The 18,284-nt window shown below is 39.9% G+C and overlaps 2 protein-coding genes across 3 annotated transcripts in view; both read right to left on the bottom strand.

The window, feature by feature from the left end:
- Positions 1–6,390: 6,390 nt before the first annotated feature.
- On the bottom strand, positions 6,391–11,218 carry LOC125381520 (farnesoic acid carboxyl-O-methyltransferase-like). The gene has a single exon (XM_048398223.1). It carries the CDS (start codon positions 9,984–9,986, stop codon positions 8,763–8,765), a length of 1,224 nt encoding a protein of 407 aa, XP_048254180.1. The 5' UTR covers positions 9,987–11,218; the 3' UTR covers positions 6,391–8,762.
- A 1,797-nt stretch (positions 11,219–13,015) lies between these two features.
- Positions 13,016–18,284, bottom strand: part of LOC125381521 (farnesoic acid carboxyl-O-methyltransferase-like) — a 30,283-nt gene continuing 25,014 nt past the window's right edge. Inside the window, exon 2 of one of the 2 annotated variants that reach the window (XM_048398226.1) lies at positions 13,016–16,638. In XM_048398226.1, coding sequence (XP_048254183.1) covers positions 15,349–16,572 — 1,224 coding nt within the window. In that variant the 5' untranslated portion in view covers positions 16,573–16,638 and the 3' untranslated portion in view covers positions 13,016–15,348. The remainder of the gene's footprint in view (positions 16,639–18,284) is intronic. The other variant, XM_048398225.1, reaches the window with a different exon arrangement.

The raw sequence follows: 18,284 nt of genomic DNA on the forward strand, positions 1-18,284 counted from the left end.
AAAAGTTTTCAGCACAATGCACGTGCAAAAACTTACCAAAAGTTTAATAATTAATACAAATGTAGATGTCATAATTGCAACCAGAATAACTTCAGCTTTATTTTGATATAATACGTGTGAAAGTTAAACATTTTCTAAGCCTTCTATGGGCGTTGTTGCTTGGGTAAAAAATGACACTGGACGCGGAATATGATGAAAACATCCCTATATTTTCAATGTTACCATTTGATGACATGTTCAGGACATGCAGTGGCTTCAGAAAAGGTAGGATTGTTAGGAGGTAGGGTGGGAGGTATCAAATGGATGTGTGTGGCACTCACAACCACCGGGGACTGGGTTAATTTGAAACATGGAACAAAGCAATTCCAAATATTTTCGGCGAATATGAGCATCCAAACGACAATCAAAAGTGTAGTAAGTGGTATTGAGCCATGTTACATATAACCTAAGATGATGTCATTGCTCATCGTTTATTTAAAATAAACAAATTGAAAACATTTGATTTGATTACTGAGCAATATGTTATGTTAATGACGATTTCAGGATTATAGTTCGACTTTTGTATTAACCGTGTCAATCGGAAAGTATTCCTTGAGGAAAACACGACATAGGATTATTACATAAAGGACTAAATAATGACCGTTTAGATGCCACATTAGAATTGGCCTTCAGCAACTCATGTTAGACTCTTGGCCCAGGTTCGATTCTTCACAAACAGTTTCCTTAGAGCTGGAATACATGTATAACCTGAATGCGACATATAATATTCCTTTACTTACTCCAATCCGCTGTCATATATGTGAAATGTTGCCGAATTTGGCATTTTATAACATTTGTTTACTCACAACAAATCGCCGTGATATAGCTGGAATATTACTGAATGCGGCATTATACAACATTCGTTCATTCACCCCAATCCTTAGTGATATTGATGGAATATCGCTGGATGAGGCGTTACATTACGTCACCTCTACTGTATTCGGAATGTATTTCATGGGTAAACACGAGTTGTCTGCCTTGTCCTCATGTAAATGAATATGAACCTGGTGATAATCAGATCAAAATAGCTCCAAGAACCCGTCACATGGCCTATTGTTGCAGCATCACACCTGGCACGAGAGGCCTGGGATGTAGAGGCAATATGTCGCCCTGACTGGGGGCGTTCCTGCTGTAGCGTCGGCCGCACCACAAGGTATCAACACGCAACTAGGAGGCACTATTTCTGGTATCATTGAGAAGGAAATCGTCCATTTTCATCTTGAGCACAATGAAACGTTGAAGTCAACGCCCTCTTCCAAAAAGCACTCTTAGGGGGTTGCTAAAAATGTGAAGTGGGGCCCAGCGTGGACAATTTTGGGACTATATTTTTGTAATGTGAATGTGTTACTTGGGCCTATTCAGCACATGAATCAGACTAAGAATTGTACATTGGCCTATTCAGCACATGAATCAGACTAAGAAGTGTACTTGGGCTTATTCAGCACATGAATCAGACAAAGACGTGTACTTTGGCCTATTCAGCACATCAATCAAACAAAGAAGTGTATTTGGGCCTATTAAGCACATGAATCAGACAAAGAAGTGTACTTGGGCCTATTCAGCACATGAATCTGAATAAGAAGTGTACTTGGGCCTATTCAGCTCATGAATCAAACAAAGAAATATACTTGGGCCTATTCAGCACATGAATCAGACTAAGAAGTGTACTTGGGCCTATTCAGCTCATGAATCAAACAAAGAAATATACTTGGGCCTATTCAGCACATGAATCAGACTAAGAAGTGTACCTGGGCCTATTCAGCTCATGAATCAAACAAAGAAATATACTTGGGCCTATTCAGCACATGAATCAGACTAAGAAGTGTACTTGGGCCTATTCAGCACATGACTCAGACTAAGACGTGTACCTGGGCCTATTCAGCTCATGAATCAAACAAAGAAATATACTTGGGCCTATTCAGCACATGAATCAGACAAAGAAGTGTACCTGGGCCTATTCAGCACATGAATCAGACTAAGAAGTGTACTTGGGCCTATTCAGCACATGAATCAGACTAAGAAGTGTACCTGGGCCTATTCAGCACATGAATCAGACTAAGAAGTGTACTTGGGCCTATTCAGCACATGAATCAGACTAAGAAGTGTACCTGGGCCTATTCAGCACATGAATCAGACAAAGAAGTGTACCTGGGCCTATTCAGCACATGAATCAGACTAAGAAGTGTACTTGGGCCTATTCAGCACATGAAGCAGACAAAGAAGTGTACCTGGGCCTATTCAGCACATGAATCAGACTAAGAAGTGTACTTGGGCCTATTCAGCACATGAATCAGACTAAGAAGTGTACCTGGGCCTATTCAGGACATGAATCAGACTAAGACGTGTACTTGGGCCTATTCAGCACATGAATCAGACTAAGACGTGTACCTGGGCCTATTCAGCTCATGAATCAAACAAAGAAATATACTTGGGCCTATTCAGCACATGAATCAGACTAAGAAGTGTACTTGGGCCTATTCAGCACATGAATCTGAATAAGAAGTGTACTTGGGCCTATTCAGCTCATGAATCAGACTAAGAAGTGTACTTTGGCCTATTCAGCACATGAATCAGACTAAGAAGTGTACCTGGACCTATTCAGCTCATGAATCAGACTAAGAAGTGTACTTTGGCCTATTCAGCACATGAATCAGACAAAGACGTGTACTTGGACCTATTCAGCACATGGATCAAACAAAGAAAGGTACTTGGGCCTATTCAGCACATGAATCAATCAAAGAAAGGTACTTTGGCCTATTCAGCACATGAAGCAGACTAAGAAGTGTACTTGGGCCTATTCAGCACATGAAGCAGACAAAGAAATATACTTGGGCCTATTCAGCACATGAATCAAACAAAGAAATATACTTGGGCCTATTCAGCACATGAAGCAGACAAAGAAATATACTTGGGCCTATTCAGCACATGAATCAAACAAAGAAATATACTTGGGCCTATTCAGCACATGAAGCAGACAAAGAAATATACTTGGGCCTATTCAGCACATGAATCAAACAAAGAAATATACTTGGGCCTATTCAGCACATGAAGCAGACAAAGAAGTGTACTTGGGCCTATTCAGCACATGAAGCAGACAAAGACGTGTACTTGGGCCTATTCAGCACATGAATCAGACTAAGAAGTGTACTTGGGCCTATTGACGAAACGAATCAGACAAGGACTTGACTTGGGCCTATTCAGCACATGAATCAGACTAAGACGTGTACCTGGGCCTATTCAGCTCATGAATCAGACAAAGAAATATACTTGGGCCTATTCAGCACATGAATCTGAATAAGACGTGTACCTGGGCCTATTCAGCACATGAATCAGACAAAGACGTGTACTTGGGCCTATTCAGCACATGAATCAGACAAATAAGTGTACTTGGGCCTATTCAGCACATGAATCAGACTAAGACGTGTACTTGGGCCTATTCAGCACATGAATCAGACTAAGAAGTGTACTTGGGCCTATTCAGGACATGATACAGACAAATAAGTGTACTTGGGCCTATTCAGCACATGAATCAGACAAAGACGTGTACTAAGGCCTATTCAGCACATGACTCAGACTAAGACGTGTACTTGGGCCTATTCAGGACATGATACAGACAAATAAGTGTACTTGGGCCTATTCAGCACATGAATCAGACTAAGAAGTGTACTTGGGCCTATTCAGGACATGATTCAGACAAATAAGTGTACTTGGACCTATTCAGCACATGAACCAGACAAAGACGTGTACTTGGGCCTATTCAGCACATGAATCAGACAAATAAGTGTACTTGGGCCTATTCAGCACATGAAGCAGACAAAGAAGTGTACTTGGGCCTATTCAGCACATGAAGCAGACAAAGACGTGTACTTGGGCCTATTCAGCACATGAATCAGACTAAGAAGTGTACTTGGGCCTATTGACGAAACGAATCAGACAAGGACTTGACTTGGGCCTATTCAGCACATGAATCAGACTAAGACGTGTACCTGGGCCTATTCAGCTCATGAATCAGACAAAGAAATATACTTGGGCCTATTCAGCACATGAATCTGAATAAGACGTGTACCTGGGCCTATTCAGCACATGAATCAGACAAAGACGTGTACTTGGGCCTATTCAGCACATGGATGAGACTAAGAAGTGTACCTGAGCCTATTCAGCACATGAATCAGACTAAGAAGTGTACTTAAGCCTATTCAGGACATGATTCAGACAAAGACATGTACTTGGGCCATCGCTGAACCACACTCGTCTCGAGTTTCTCCAGGCTGCTTACGCAAGCGTCGCTGTCGATGGACCTGTTGCAAAACAGGGACGATAACTGGTCTTCTAGGTCGGAAATCAGCCTCGCGAAGATGGTTCCTGACAGTCTGGCCCGATATCCTCTTCAAACCAGGGATGCGTCCTGCAGTCTCCGTAGCTGTGGCATTGCGATGACGTAGGTGGAACAGTCGAATGTACCGATCCTGTGCTGGTGCGGTAACTCTTGGTCGGCCTGTTCTCGGACGGTCGGCAGTGGAATTGAACTGTGTGTATCGGTCACAAAGGCGACAAATGATGCTGTTGTGTGCATTGAAGTGGCGTGCAAACAGAACACTGTGATTCATCTCTTTTGATACGTCCTGTGGCGATGTTCCGATCGGCAGTGCTGAGTCTCGGCATTTTCGAACTTGGAAAATGTTGACAATTGAATGATAAATTATTGGCTTATGCTTGCCTTTTCATAGCCACTACCATGAATTACGAATGCCATAACTTGCACGTGCATTATGCTTTACTGTTTTCCTCCATGACATTTTTGAACAATTTTTGAAAACAATGCCGTTTAAGACATTGCAAATGGACAATGGCTGCGTTTTGACCCATGGGGCCACCAACAATAACATATATCCAGTTTATATACCAGAATTTTTGTGTAGTCAAGTTCAATGACCTACATACTACCTGTGCGTTTATTTTTTTGAAGAGTATATATCTCCTTTCGTGTAAGTTAACCGATCTATATTTTGTAAGAATAAGCTATTGCGCACTGAACGATTATCGCCTTTGGCAATAGGCGTAGTATAGAACTTTGTCACGTACTCACCTTGCAATGCTGTAAATTGTATCTTATTCAAACTGTTAGCTGGCTTTGGTTTGGAGAGTGAGTGATTATCCCCCTTACCCGAAAATTTCTAATGCCCACTCCCTGTACAATGTATCGTAAGTTATTCAGGCATCCAGCGAGAATAATTCCAGGGAGGAATTCTGGTCAAACAGGTTACCCGCACTCTTTCTCCATTCACACTGCAATTGCAACTTATTGTTGAACACGATTAAAACAGCGGGTTTGATATGAACTTTGTGAGGTGAGGTGAGGTGAAATTGGGTTTAGCGTCAAGTCCAAGGTTATTGCACTTATATAGCGCGCGCGTGTGTGTATGTGTGTGTATGGCTGCTTGTACAAGTCCGGACTGATGCCGATTTATAGTGCTAGCTCACTGAGATACCATGCCGCAGTATAACATGCCGAGCGCGAGACAGGGTAACAACAAATACCATCTTTTAAGTCTTTTGGAAGGACGCGGCCGGGGGTCAAACCCCGGACCTTCCGCTCTCCGGACGGACGCTCTACCACAGGACCACGGAGGCGGTCGAGAACTTTGCGATTAGTCGTCTTCATAATCACATGTATGGTGCTTGCTGTGCATAGTTGAGCTTGGTATTGTTTCACTGTATGTAATCTATGATTCATACCATTTCGTGGGGTGGTTTAGGGTTCTGCATGATTCATTGCATTGACAGTTTTTTAACTTCCGGCAGAGATTACACACACACAAGTTCTTTGCTTCTGGGTACAAAGGGAATGAGCTGATTGGTCTGTAGTCAGTATATTCCTAAAAAATAAAACGGTTGCAGGATATATTCACGTTGGGTTGAACCTTGTAACATTCTTCTAAACATCTTTCAAATCTGAACCGGAAGTAATCACAAACCAAGTTGACCAAACGGAACCGCACAGAAAGAGTTATGTTTAGTGAGAGAGTGACGCCGTTTTGAATAGTATTCCAGTTACATCACGGCGTGCCAGCTTGATGTGTGGGAGGAAAGCCCAGAGTGATGCTGGTCTCAGACGTTTACCACTTCGGTGACACCCACGAGCACGGGTATGGTGCTGACAATCCCAGAAACATAATCGGTGCAAACCGTCATTTGAACACACTGTCATTAGTTTCTGGCGTGCCCAAGGGACACAACCCTGCATAGCGCATTGAAGCGCATAATGCGACTGGGCCAACACAACTGTAACAAATTATCATACCACAAAGATTTTTTCGATGAGATATTTATTGCGTAACATTCCATGAAGAAACATTGGCAATATTACACTATGACAAACTATAACAAAATATTCTGTACTTATATACAGAAAGTACAAAACACACACTTACGTTCAACATAAAAAAGAGGTACAAGATAACAATTTCACTTTAAAGCACGTGTATTATAATAATATGGAAACAATATGAGAATTGAGCAAAACTATGGTTTTGTTGTTCTTACAAGGAATCTATTTATAATTGTAGATATGGTAACAGATGTTGGAAATTGTTTCTGGATAACTGTTGCTAAAACTTATTAAGAATTGTTCCTTTAAACAGAGTGTACCAAATTCTTTATCATGATTGAGGATTATTTGTAGAAGTGATTCTCTTTCTTGGTTGTATTTTATACAAGACGGTGCATAATGCTGCTCATCTTCTAAGACATTACGTATTTCACACAGTCGTTGTTCAGTGGCATTTGTGTATTTGTATATCTACAAGTTTCAGTTTTAGTTTGTGATTACTAAAACGAACTTTTGAGAAATGTGACCTATGACCTTTGTTTTTACATGTAAGATTATTTTCAATATTTACAGATGACTTGACCAGCCTGTTCTTAACTTGCATTTGGATATAAGGGAATCCCTTAATGAATGCTTGAACATATTCTGACATTTAGAGTAGATTCATTTCATTTATTTGTGTTTACTATTTCAAAAGTTTGTTTCATTTAACCGAGCAGATATTTTAACCAGAAAGATTGATATTTGCTGCCAAAACATGTTTGTCGTGTCATCTATACAGAACTTCTAATCAACTATTTTTATTATTATTGGGACTACAAGTTAGAATAATTCTGCCTGACATCCACAGTTATGTGTTTTCTTGCCTTCTCCTAAACACATAGTAATGCTGAATAAAACTAAAGCTGTATTCTTTCTGTAAAATCTATACCCCAAACTTCACAATTGTATTACATTATTGGTTCTATGAGGGTTTTATCAATATTATTGCTAACTTTATCGGGATATCATCATGAAAATCGTTTTTATTCTATGGTAAGCACCTGTGGCTTTCCTAGTGAGTGACTGTATAAAACTTTTGAACTTTTCAATTTTATGTAGTTGTGTGCATGGATATGTGTATCTGTTAGCTGTGCTAACATTTGTTTGTAAACATACCATACAGAAGTGGACTTAGAATACAGCTTTGGTGAACACCACTTAAACATATGAAAATATTCGGAAATGCTAACATTTGATATTTTAACAGCTGTTGCTTTTTTAGAATACATATCACGAATTATATTCAGAGTGTTGCCTTTAATATCGTGTTGAGTTAACGCATTCCATAAAAAAATATCTTCAGATAGAATCAAAAGCTTCATTAAATCTACACATGGATTTTGAAAGCTGTTTCCGAATCAGTGATTGTGGTGTAACAATAATTACCGGTTATAGAAAATGAAGTATGAAATTTATACTTTATTTATAATGTTACTTAAATGCCATTTTACAACACATACAACCTCTGTGAATATACAACCCAATGTTTGTCACAAGATAGCGACTACTGGGAACGGGTGGTCAGACTTGCTGAATTGGTTGTTGCATGTCATAGCATGCCAACTACATGTACTTGGATCGATGTTCATTATGTCAATCACTGGATTGTCTGGTCCGGAGACGATTACTGAGAGACCGCCGTCATATAACTGGAATGTTGCAACGCGTGGCGTTAAAAACGAACATATAAATCGAATACCATGAATTCGGATTAAAGCATATCTGTAAAATGCAACAATGTATGCGAATGTTCATTTGAAAAGAAAGAACCCACAAAGACCAATATATTTGGCGAAAATCAACATTATGTACACTTAAAGTACGCCATATTTATTCTGCATAGTACAGTAAACTACGGTTATAACGAACACGCTTATAACGAACTGACGGATATAACGAACTAACTTTTTCGTCCCTAATATTTGTTGTAGATATGCTGTATATATGCTTATAACGACCTAAATATATTAGTCCCTTTGAGTTCATAATAACCGTAGTTTACTGTACTCCTCATTCAAAGGATCGTACTGAAGTAGGGTGATGAACTGTGTGTGAAGCAAAAGCATACTTTCCACACATACCAACAAGTATACCCCTTTCATTCTATAATGCTTGCATTTTAAAGATCAAATACTCTGTATGTGCAAAACCGCAATCATTATTTTCTAAACATGTCTACAAATCATAACAAGTTATTAGTACATGTATTGTATAAATGTTTCATATGTAATGAATACCAATTATTTCTCAACATGGATTACACATAATTAGGATTTTGCATTGTTATTAGTTATCAATGATTGCCTGTGAAGATGGCTCCAAGGCTGCTCTTCTTTCATGACTTATTGGTTGACTATTCTTTTCTGATCACAAGATATATAAATCTCAAATCATCCTTGAATGTCTCTGGGTTCATCCTTGCAATTCGTTTCTCCACAACATCATACATCCCATCAACTATCTTCTCCTTCTCCTCCAGTGATCGGGAGTCTGAGAGACCATTCATGAAGGTACTGTTGCTCCAGTTCCTGTGAGCGGATACGTACATCCTGGCAAACTCCTCCCTATCATCAATTCCTTCCTCGTCTTTCTTCTTTCTCCAGGCGTTGTAAAATACATCAGGGTTGACTGCAGTTTCAGCTGACAAAAGTGATAGTCCTGACCCTGAAACAGCTGACAGTTTGTCATCGAATGGTTTTCTCAGCTGGTCCATGTTATGAAGACAAGCAGACCAATTTGTATTCAAGAACTCTTCTTTGGAGATTTTACCAGATCGGCTGTATTCCTTCCATACTTCATTCAGCAGTCGTACAAAAGAATCAACAAGGTGTCTAATTTCTCCACTGTTTCTGTCCACAAACTCACAGCAGGCACCTACTACAAGCAGACCTCCCTGTTTCAGTTCTCCACTTCTTCTCAGTAAAAAGGTCTCCCAGTCCAAATCGGCTTGCTTGTGCAGTGCAGTCTTCTCCTCAGCACTACTCATGTCATCTTTGTATATTGAGTTCTTAAAGGTCGTTTGAGTCTTCGACAACCAGTGGATAGATGTCAAACACATAATGAAATGCATTGAGTTTGAAGGCACACACTGTTTATAGAAGTTTGTCCCTGAAGCAAGAACATAGACGTTGTCCATTTCCAGAAGGTAGGACGGCGGATCAGGGATGATTCCTGACATACGTTTGAACAGGGAGTTGAAGTCATTCATTTCCAAATCTTCATAGATAACCTGGAACTGGGTGTCGGGGCCATGATGACCTTTCAGAGTTGTCAACAACTCACCAAATATGGCCATGGCGGTGGATCCATCAGCTGCAGCGTAGTCGCCAATGTTGAAGACCGAGTCCTTGGAAGTGAAAGGAATGGTTTTGGCCAAAGTGAGAATCTTTTCTCGTACGGGTTCGACATATCCAACATTCTGTTTTCCGAGTGTTGATCCATAATGTCCGTCGCCCGTTTTTCCATACGGGCGATATGCTTTCGGAATATCTGCATAGGATCTCACTGGAACAGCTGCAAATCCCTTGTGCAACCGTAGATGTGTTCTTATCGCAGAGTAGAAAAGCCGGCTGGACATAGCTGCAGAAGGTTTTTTTCAATTTTTATTCAGTTGTAAGCTATTCTTTCGTGAAATTCTGGCCTGAAAAAAATTAAACCTCTTAGATTCATCCTCAGGTTTTACTACCAACAACCCTCCAGCACCTCCACCCGGACCTTCTCAAAAAGTAATAATAATAACAATACAATACAATACAATACAATACAATACAATACAATACAATACAATGTAAAGACACGGTGACCTTCTTCCAGTTACTGTCTACCTGAACGGGTTTGTGTTTTTCGATCCGAAAGCCCTCTATCACTCAACTCTTTCATTCACCTCTTCACGCTAGAAACTTCCTGACGTAACTGACACTATTTATGGTTCTACACTGCACAACACAGACACATGTTTAGCATGCAACGTACTGTTAACACACGGTGACATGCATCAAGTAACCAGCTACCTCGGCAGGTACTTTGGGTGTAGGGTATCCTTTTGTTCCCTTGCCAACCTCTACACGATTAAGAAGGATTTCATTAAAAAATGCAACCAATCAACCCATTACACTTTCAATAGGCTAGTCGAAAACTCTCACTGGTTTCAATAATTAAACGGTGAACTTTCGATGAGAATATCATATTCGCTTGTTCGAGTTTATACATATAATGATTGACATTAACACTAACAGATTCCAGTTTTTACTTTCTATGAACATAACTTCATTGTTTGAATGACTGAGTAGCAGAGTTAGAATCATTTTAATTTATCAGTTTTGCCGCTACATGTACATACTGTCAGTTCATTTCATATAACACACACATCTAGGTTTGTCAAAGTGAAACTACATTGTAGATAACGCCTATCTGTAGTATCGTCAGAAATTGTTAGTCGCATCTAGAACTTCACAAACACACAGAGCTAGATTTGTCAAAGGGAAGCTGCATGGTGGATATGTACAATAGTCAGTAATTGATAGTCTCCACTGGAACATTTCCCAATGAATCCACCTTGCTTCCGTCTAAAAACATCGTGTGGAAAGTTAACAGACTATGAGTATTTAACATGCATACATATATGTATTTCGTTAGTTCAACCTGCCTCTGAGAGTTTGCTGAAACAGTTAACACATACATGTTTTAATTTTAATGACTGAACTGACAAAGTAGACACAATTTATGGATAACAACTTCTTTAATACTGTAAAGGCAACGTTTCTGTATAGATCCTTATACCGTTGTCAAGAAAGAATTTCTTGACTTTCTGTATTCCTGACAACTTTGTAAAGATTTACACCGAAACGTCGCCTTTACCGTATGTAAGAAGTTGTTATCCATAAATTGTGTCTACTTTGGCAACCGTCAACTTATAAGTAATGCCTAACCAACAATTCATGACTGAACTGATTAGAAGTAAGTGAGTGTGTTGGGTTTAACGACGCTTTTTACAATATTCCAGTTATATCACGGCATATCAGCTTAATGTGGGAGGAAAGCCCGAAGTGATGCAGTCTCAGACGTTCACCACTTTGGTGAAACCCACGAGCACGGGTATGGTGCTGACAAACCTAGAAACATAATCGGGGCGAACCGGGATTCGAACCAACAATCATAGGTTTCTGGTGTGCCCAAGGTACGCAACCCTGCACAGTGAATCGCGGCGCCTAAGACGAGTGGGCCACCCGTGCCCCCGAACTGATTAGAAAGAAAGACAATGAAGCTCACAGTTTGTGTTATAACCACCCCTTGTTACGGATTCATAACGTCCAAAACTGTTGTTTTAGAATAAATAATCAGTAATATACATTAGTACTTACATTCACCACACCTTTTCACTGTGCCCGTGGGGGCTCGTCAGCAGATCAGGGTATTAACCTGGGATGCGATAACATCAAGTAACAGCTGTCATCTCGCATGACGCTGTAGAAAAAAACGTGTCGAGTATGGAATACTGTGAGGGACATTCTCGCGATCTCGCATTCTCGACTTTTGGAAACGAGCTAATTGTGCACACAAATAAATTCTCGTGTTTTTTATACATAGCACTTTTTCAGCAACCCATGCTTCCCGTAAAAGGCGACTATTCTTGTCGTAAAAGGCGACTAACGGGATCGGGTGGTCAGACTCGCTGACTTGGTTGATGCATGTCATCGTATCCCAATTGCGTGGATCGATGCTCATGATATCAATCACTGGATTGGCTGGTCCAGACTCGATTATTTAAAGACCGCCGTCATATAGCTGGAATATTGCTGAGTGCGGCGTTAAACAACAAACAAACAAACAAATATAAATCCCAGAATAGGTCTGAAATTTCAGGAGAAAACGATTCCTAATGACTTTTCACTGTATTTTAATACTATCGTCAAACACGTTTGCCTTTGAAACAATCTGTCCGAATCTTTTGTCAAAAGTATATTCCAAGGCATGTTGACAGCAGTCATATCAAATCCATGGAAAGTAAAATAATTACATTGTTTCTAATTTCGTATTTATACACACGATAAACACATGCACTAAACAGCTGTTCCATTCTGTCTTACCCTGTATTACATTAGGTCCCTGACTACCTCGGGTAAACCTTGTAACCAGCACAACTTCCAAATCAAGGTTTTGAAGTGGTTCCTTTTCATGAAAAAATAGAATCCCTATACAACCAAACGGGACATAGTTTCAACATTAGCGCTCCCAAAGTTATCAAGATTGTCATTATCATTGTAATCATGTAACGCATTACTGTTAATCATAAACTTGATGGCCTAGTTTATATACCCTTGCACTGTACCATGTTGCACTCATACACCGTATATGAATATACAACCCAATGCTTGTCATAAGAGTCGACTATGCTGGTCAGAGGAGGCGACAAACGGGATCGGTTTGTCAGCCTGGCTGACGTGGTTGATTCGTGTCCTCGTATCCCAAATGCGTGGATCTATGCTGATGGTGTCAATCACTGGATTGTCTGGTCCAGACTCTATTATTTACAGAACGCCGTCATATAGCTGGAACGCTGCTGAATGTGGCTTAAACAACAACAACCAAAAACAAATAACATACAACCGTAAGTATTAGTAAAATGTATGTTGGGCATTTAATATTTGACAACTTATTTTCTGAGAATATGGATCGAAAGGACTTTTTACATTTTTTAAAACTACTTTGTGACAATGGAAAATATGTACCGTTTTGGGAGCCGTCAATAATAATAATAATAATAATAATAATAATAATAATAATACGTTAATAATAATATACTTTCACTGGATACCTCAGAGGTAACGATCTCGGTTACTGTGACCAGACAGTTGTGAGGTGGGGATTTTCCTTTGGAATAAAAAACTTCGAAATAAAATAAAAAAGGAGAATCTCTGCACACATGCCACACATAGACGTCTGTCAATTCACGCGAACACGTGAAAAAAAATGGCCGCTCTTCACGGAGACCACGATCCAACCATTTACATCATAAAAGTAACATCGATTGGAACAAGGTAGTCAGATTCACAAACAAAGAAAAGGGTAATGTACTATATAAGATAGCTACACGCTCAATCGCAAGGAGCAATGGAGAACGAAGCGTGGTTGCACGATAAAGCATTGTTCTATCATGACGTCATTTTTGGAGATTCCAATATGCGGTCGCAACGTGATCGCATCATATATTTTTTGAGAGAGAAGTGTCCAGTGAGTTGTTCCCCATAGATGTAGCTGGTATACACCTATAAACGCAGTGGCCAAACGATCGCATCCAAAAGTGGGAGAATGGGATAATCGTTATTAAAAGAAAAGGTACAGATATTCAAATAGACTTGTCCGACATTGCCGAGGTCGGATTCTATTCAGAGTGTCATCATTTTCAATATTAAGCTAACTATTTTTAAAGCAGGCACATTTTATCAACATCCTGAAAGTTGCCATACATAATGTTGATATCTAACATAAGAAATACACGACTTGTTTATCGTACAATAAAACACTGGAGGGAGTTTAACCACTCAGGGCTGAGCCCCTTGTGGTTTATGGCTTATGGTTGTCCCTGCAGTTTTACGGTACAATAAAACAACTCCCACTCGTCGTTTATTTCTTAAGTAACCTACACCACTGATACACAAGCCCTGTACTGGCTGCATAATATGTCTGTCCTGTGTCTCCACTTGTGGAAATAAAGGGCTAACCATTGGACAAACCCCAATACACAGACCCATATCAGTCCTTTCACCCTTTCGTTAATATTACTTCACTTCACCTGGGTCAGTCTCGCTAACTTGGTTGATGCATGTCATCGTATCTCGATTGCGCGGATCGATGATCATCATGTCATTGAATGGTCTGGTCAACACTCGATTATTTACAGACCACCGTCATGGAGCTGGAATATTGTTGAGTGAAGCGTTAAACAACAAACAAAGAAAGAAACAAACTTAGTGTCAGATTCCATGTATTCGGATGAAAGCATATCTGTACATTCAACAATGTATGCAAAATTAATGCTCATTTGAAAAGAAAGGAACTGATACTAACCCCAGATTCAAACACGGACATGGGATGATAAACTGTGTGTTGACCACAGTTACGTGGCCTTATATGACAGAGCTATGACAAAAGGCATGCTTTCCACGCCTACAAATGGATGATCCGTTACTGAGTAAGGTTGACATCGTTCCCTACGAAATTACATCGCAAGGGTAAACCTGATAAAGGAGCTTGCAATGTGATGATCTTACTGCTATTACTGATAAGACTTAGCCAACAACAACAAATCGTACGAGTTACATTGGGCATTTTACTAGCACAAACAAGTTTCAGATTACAGAATATTGGTGTTGTAAATTCATAAGGGTATGCTAGTTTGATACATGGAGCATTAAAGTGGTATTCTTGTCGACAGGTAATACAGCTTACATTCAATGTTCAATGCTAGTTTTCTTTGTTTGTTTGTTTGTTATTTCACGCCGCACTCAGCAATATTCCAGCTATATCTGTAAATAATCGAGTCTGGACCAGACAATCCAGTGATTGATATCATGAGCATCGATCCACGCAATTGGGATTCTATGACATGCATCAACCAAGTCAGCGAGCCTGACCACCCGATCCCGTAAGTCGTCTCTTACGACAAGCATTGGCGCTTTTTACGGCAAGCATAAAAATCAAACCTCTATATGTGGAAAACTAAAATCATTACTTCTAAACATGTCTGCAAATAATAAAAAAAAGTTTTCAGTAGATGTATCTTTGTATAAAAAAATTTTTTCATATGTTCTGAACACCTTCAATTATTTTTGGATTACACATTGATTACACATATTTAGGTCTATTATTGTAATTACCTATGATGGTTTGCCTGTGAAGATGGCTCTAAGGCTGCTCTTCTTTCATGACTTCTCGGTTGACTATTCTTTTCTGATCACAAGATATATAAATCTCAAATCATCCTTGAATGCCTCTGGGTTCATCCTTTCAATTCGTTTCTTGACAGTGTCGTACATGCCATCAACTATCTTCTCCTTCTCCTCCAGTGATCGGGAGTCTGAAAGACCATTCATGAAGGTACTGTTGCTCCAGTTCCTGTGAGCGGATACAAACATCCTGGCAAACTCCTCCCTATCATCAATTCCTTCCTCGTCCTTCTTCTTTCTCCAGGCGTTGTAAAACACACCAGGACTGACCACAGTTTCCGCTGACAAGATTGATAATCCGGATGTTGAAACAGCTGACATTTTGTTATCGAATGGTTTTCTCAGCTGGTCCATGTTATGCAAACAAGTTGAAAAATTTGTATTCAAGAACTCTTCTTTGGTGATTTTACCAGATTGGCTGTATTCCTTCCATACTTCATTCAGCAGTCGTATAAAAGAATCAGCAACGTGTCTAATTTCTCCACTGTTTCTGTCCACACACTCACAGCAGGCACCTATTACAAGCAGACCTCCCTGTTTCAGTTCTCTACTTCTTCTCAGTAAAAAGGTCTCCCAGTCCAAATCGGCTTGCGTGTGTAGTGCAGTCTTCTCCTCAGCACTACTCATGTCATCTTTGTATATTGAGTCCTTATAGGTCGTTGGAGTCTTCGACAACCAGTGGATAGATGCCATGCACATGATGAAATGCATTGAGTTTGAAGGCACACACTGCTGATAGAAGTTTGTCCCTGAAGCAAGAACATAGACGTTGTCCATTTCCAGAAGGTAGGACGGCGGATCAGGGATGATTCCTGACATACGTTTGAACAGGGAGTTGAAGTCATTCATTTCCGAATCTTCATAGATAACCTGGAACTGGGTGTCGGGGCCATGATGATCTTTCAAAGTTGCCAACAACTCACCGAAAATGGCCATGGCGGTGGATCCATCAGCTGCACCATAGTCGCCAATGTTGAAGACTGAGTCCTTGGAAGTGAAAGGAATGGTTTTGGCCAAAGTGAGAATCTTTTCTCGTACTGGTTCGACGTATCCAACATTGTGTTTTCCGAGTGTTGATCCGTAATTTCCGTCGCCTGTTTTTCCATACGGGCGATATGCTTTCGGAATATCTGCATAGTATCTCACTGGAACAGCTGCAAATCCCTTGTGCAACCGTAGATGTGTTCTTATCGCAGAATAGAAAAGCCGGATGGACATAGCTGCTGCAGGTGTTATTTTTCAATTATTATTCAGTTGTAAGCTATCCTTTCGTGAAATTCTGGCCTGAAAAAAAATTAAACCTCTTATATTCGCCTCAGGGTTTATTGCATCACCTCTCACACCCCTCCTCCCAAAACCTCCCCCACAAGTAAGAACAACAACGACCACAACAGTAACAATAATAATAATAATCATCATAACAATAAAGATAAATAAAACGATTTCTGAGTTAGCAAATGCATATTTTAACGCATTAGCTCAACAAAACTTCCAGTTAGAACCAACCCAACCCACCCCAACACCCCTCTCCGGAATATTGAATTGATTAACAGTATCATCACCTTTTGTTTTTGCCAGGCACTGTGATCAAGACATGCATCCAGTTAATGTTTAATTCAAAATGTTTGTGTTTTATGCCTTAAACAATCCTCTCTTTCATTAACCTCTACACAGTGGAAACTTCCTAACGTAACTAACTGACACTATTCACGTTTCTACACTGCACAACACAGACACGTGTTTAGCTTACAACGTACTGTTAACACACGGTGACATGTATCAAGTAACCGTCTACCTGAATAGGTTCTTTGTGTGTAAGGTATCCTATTGTTCCCTTGCCAACGTCTACACGATTAAGAAGAATTTCATAAATAAATGTCCATCAACCCATTACACTTTCATTACGCCAGTGGAAACCTCAGACACTGTCACTGGTTTGAATAATTAAACGGTGATCTTTCGATGAGAATATCATATTTGCGTGTGCGAGTTTATACATATAATGTTTGACATTAACACGGCATACGATTGCATTATAATAATTAGAACATCAGATTCCAGTTTTCCCTCCCTATGAACATAACTTCATTGTTTGAATTACTGAGTAGCAGAGTTAGAATCATTTGAATTCATCAGTTTTGCCGCTACATGTACATACTGTCAGTTTATTTCATATAACACACACATCTAGGTTGGTCAAAGCGAAACTACATTGTAGATAACGCCTATCTGTACTATCGCCAGAAGGGGGCACGAGTGGCCTAGTCGTCTAAGGCGCCGCGATTCGCTGTGCAGAGTTGTGTCCCTTGGGCACGCCAGAAACCTATGATTGTGGGTTCGAATCCGTGTCTTTCCCGTGTCTTCCCGGTTCGACCCAATTATGTTTATGGGTTTGTCAGCACCATACCCGTCCTCGTGGGTTTCACTGAAGTGGTAAACGTCTGAAACCTGCATCATTAAGCTGACACGTGATATAACTGGAAAAATGTTAAAAGCGGCGTTAAACCCAACTCACTCACTCACTATCGTCAGAAATTGATAGTCGCATCTAGAATTACACACACACACACACACACACACATACACACACTCACAGCATATCCCAATGAATCCACCTTGCTTTCGTCTAAAAACATTGTTGAAACAGTTAACACATACATGTTTTAATTGACTGAACTGACAAAGTAGACACAATTTATGGATAACAACTTCTTTAATACTGTAAAGGCAACGTTTCTGTATAGATCCTTATACCGTTGTCAAGGAAGACTTTCTTGACTTTCTGTATTTCTTGACAACTGTGTAAAGATTTATACTGAAACGTCGCCTTTACAGTATTAAAGAAGTTGTTATCCATAAATTGTGTCTACTTTGGCAACCGTCAACTTCTAAGTAATGCCTAACCAACAATTCATGACTGAACTGATTAG

The sequence above is a fragment of the Haliotis rufescens genome, unplaced genomic scaffold, assembly GCF_023055435.1.
Source record: "Haliotis rufescens isolate VD_foot unplaced genomic scaffold, xgHalRufe1.0.p SCAF_18, whole genome shotgun sequence".
Taxonomy (NCBI): Eukaryota; Metazoa; Mollusca; class Gastropoda; order Lepetellida; family Haliotidae; genus Haliotis; species Haliotis rufescens.

Coding starts and splice junctions, on each gene's coding strand:
- LOC125381520 (XM_048398223.1), bottom strand. CDS start 9,986: ATGTCCAGCCGGCTTTTCTACTCTGCGATAAGAACACATCTACGGTTG.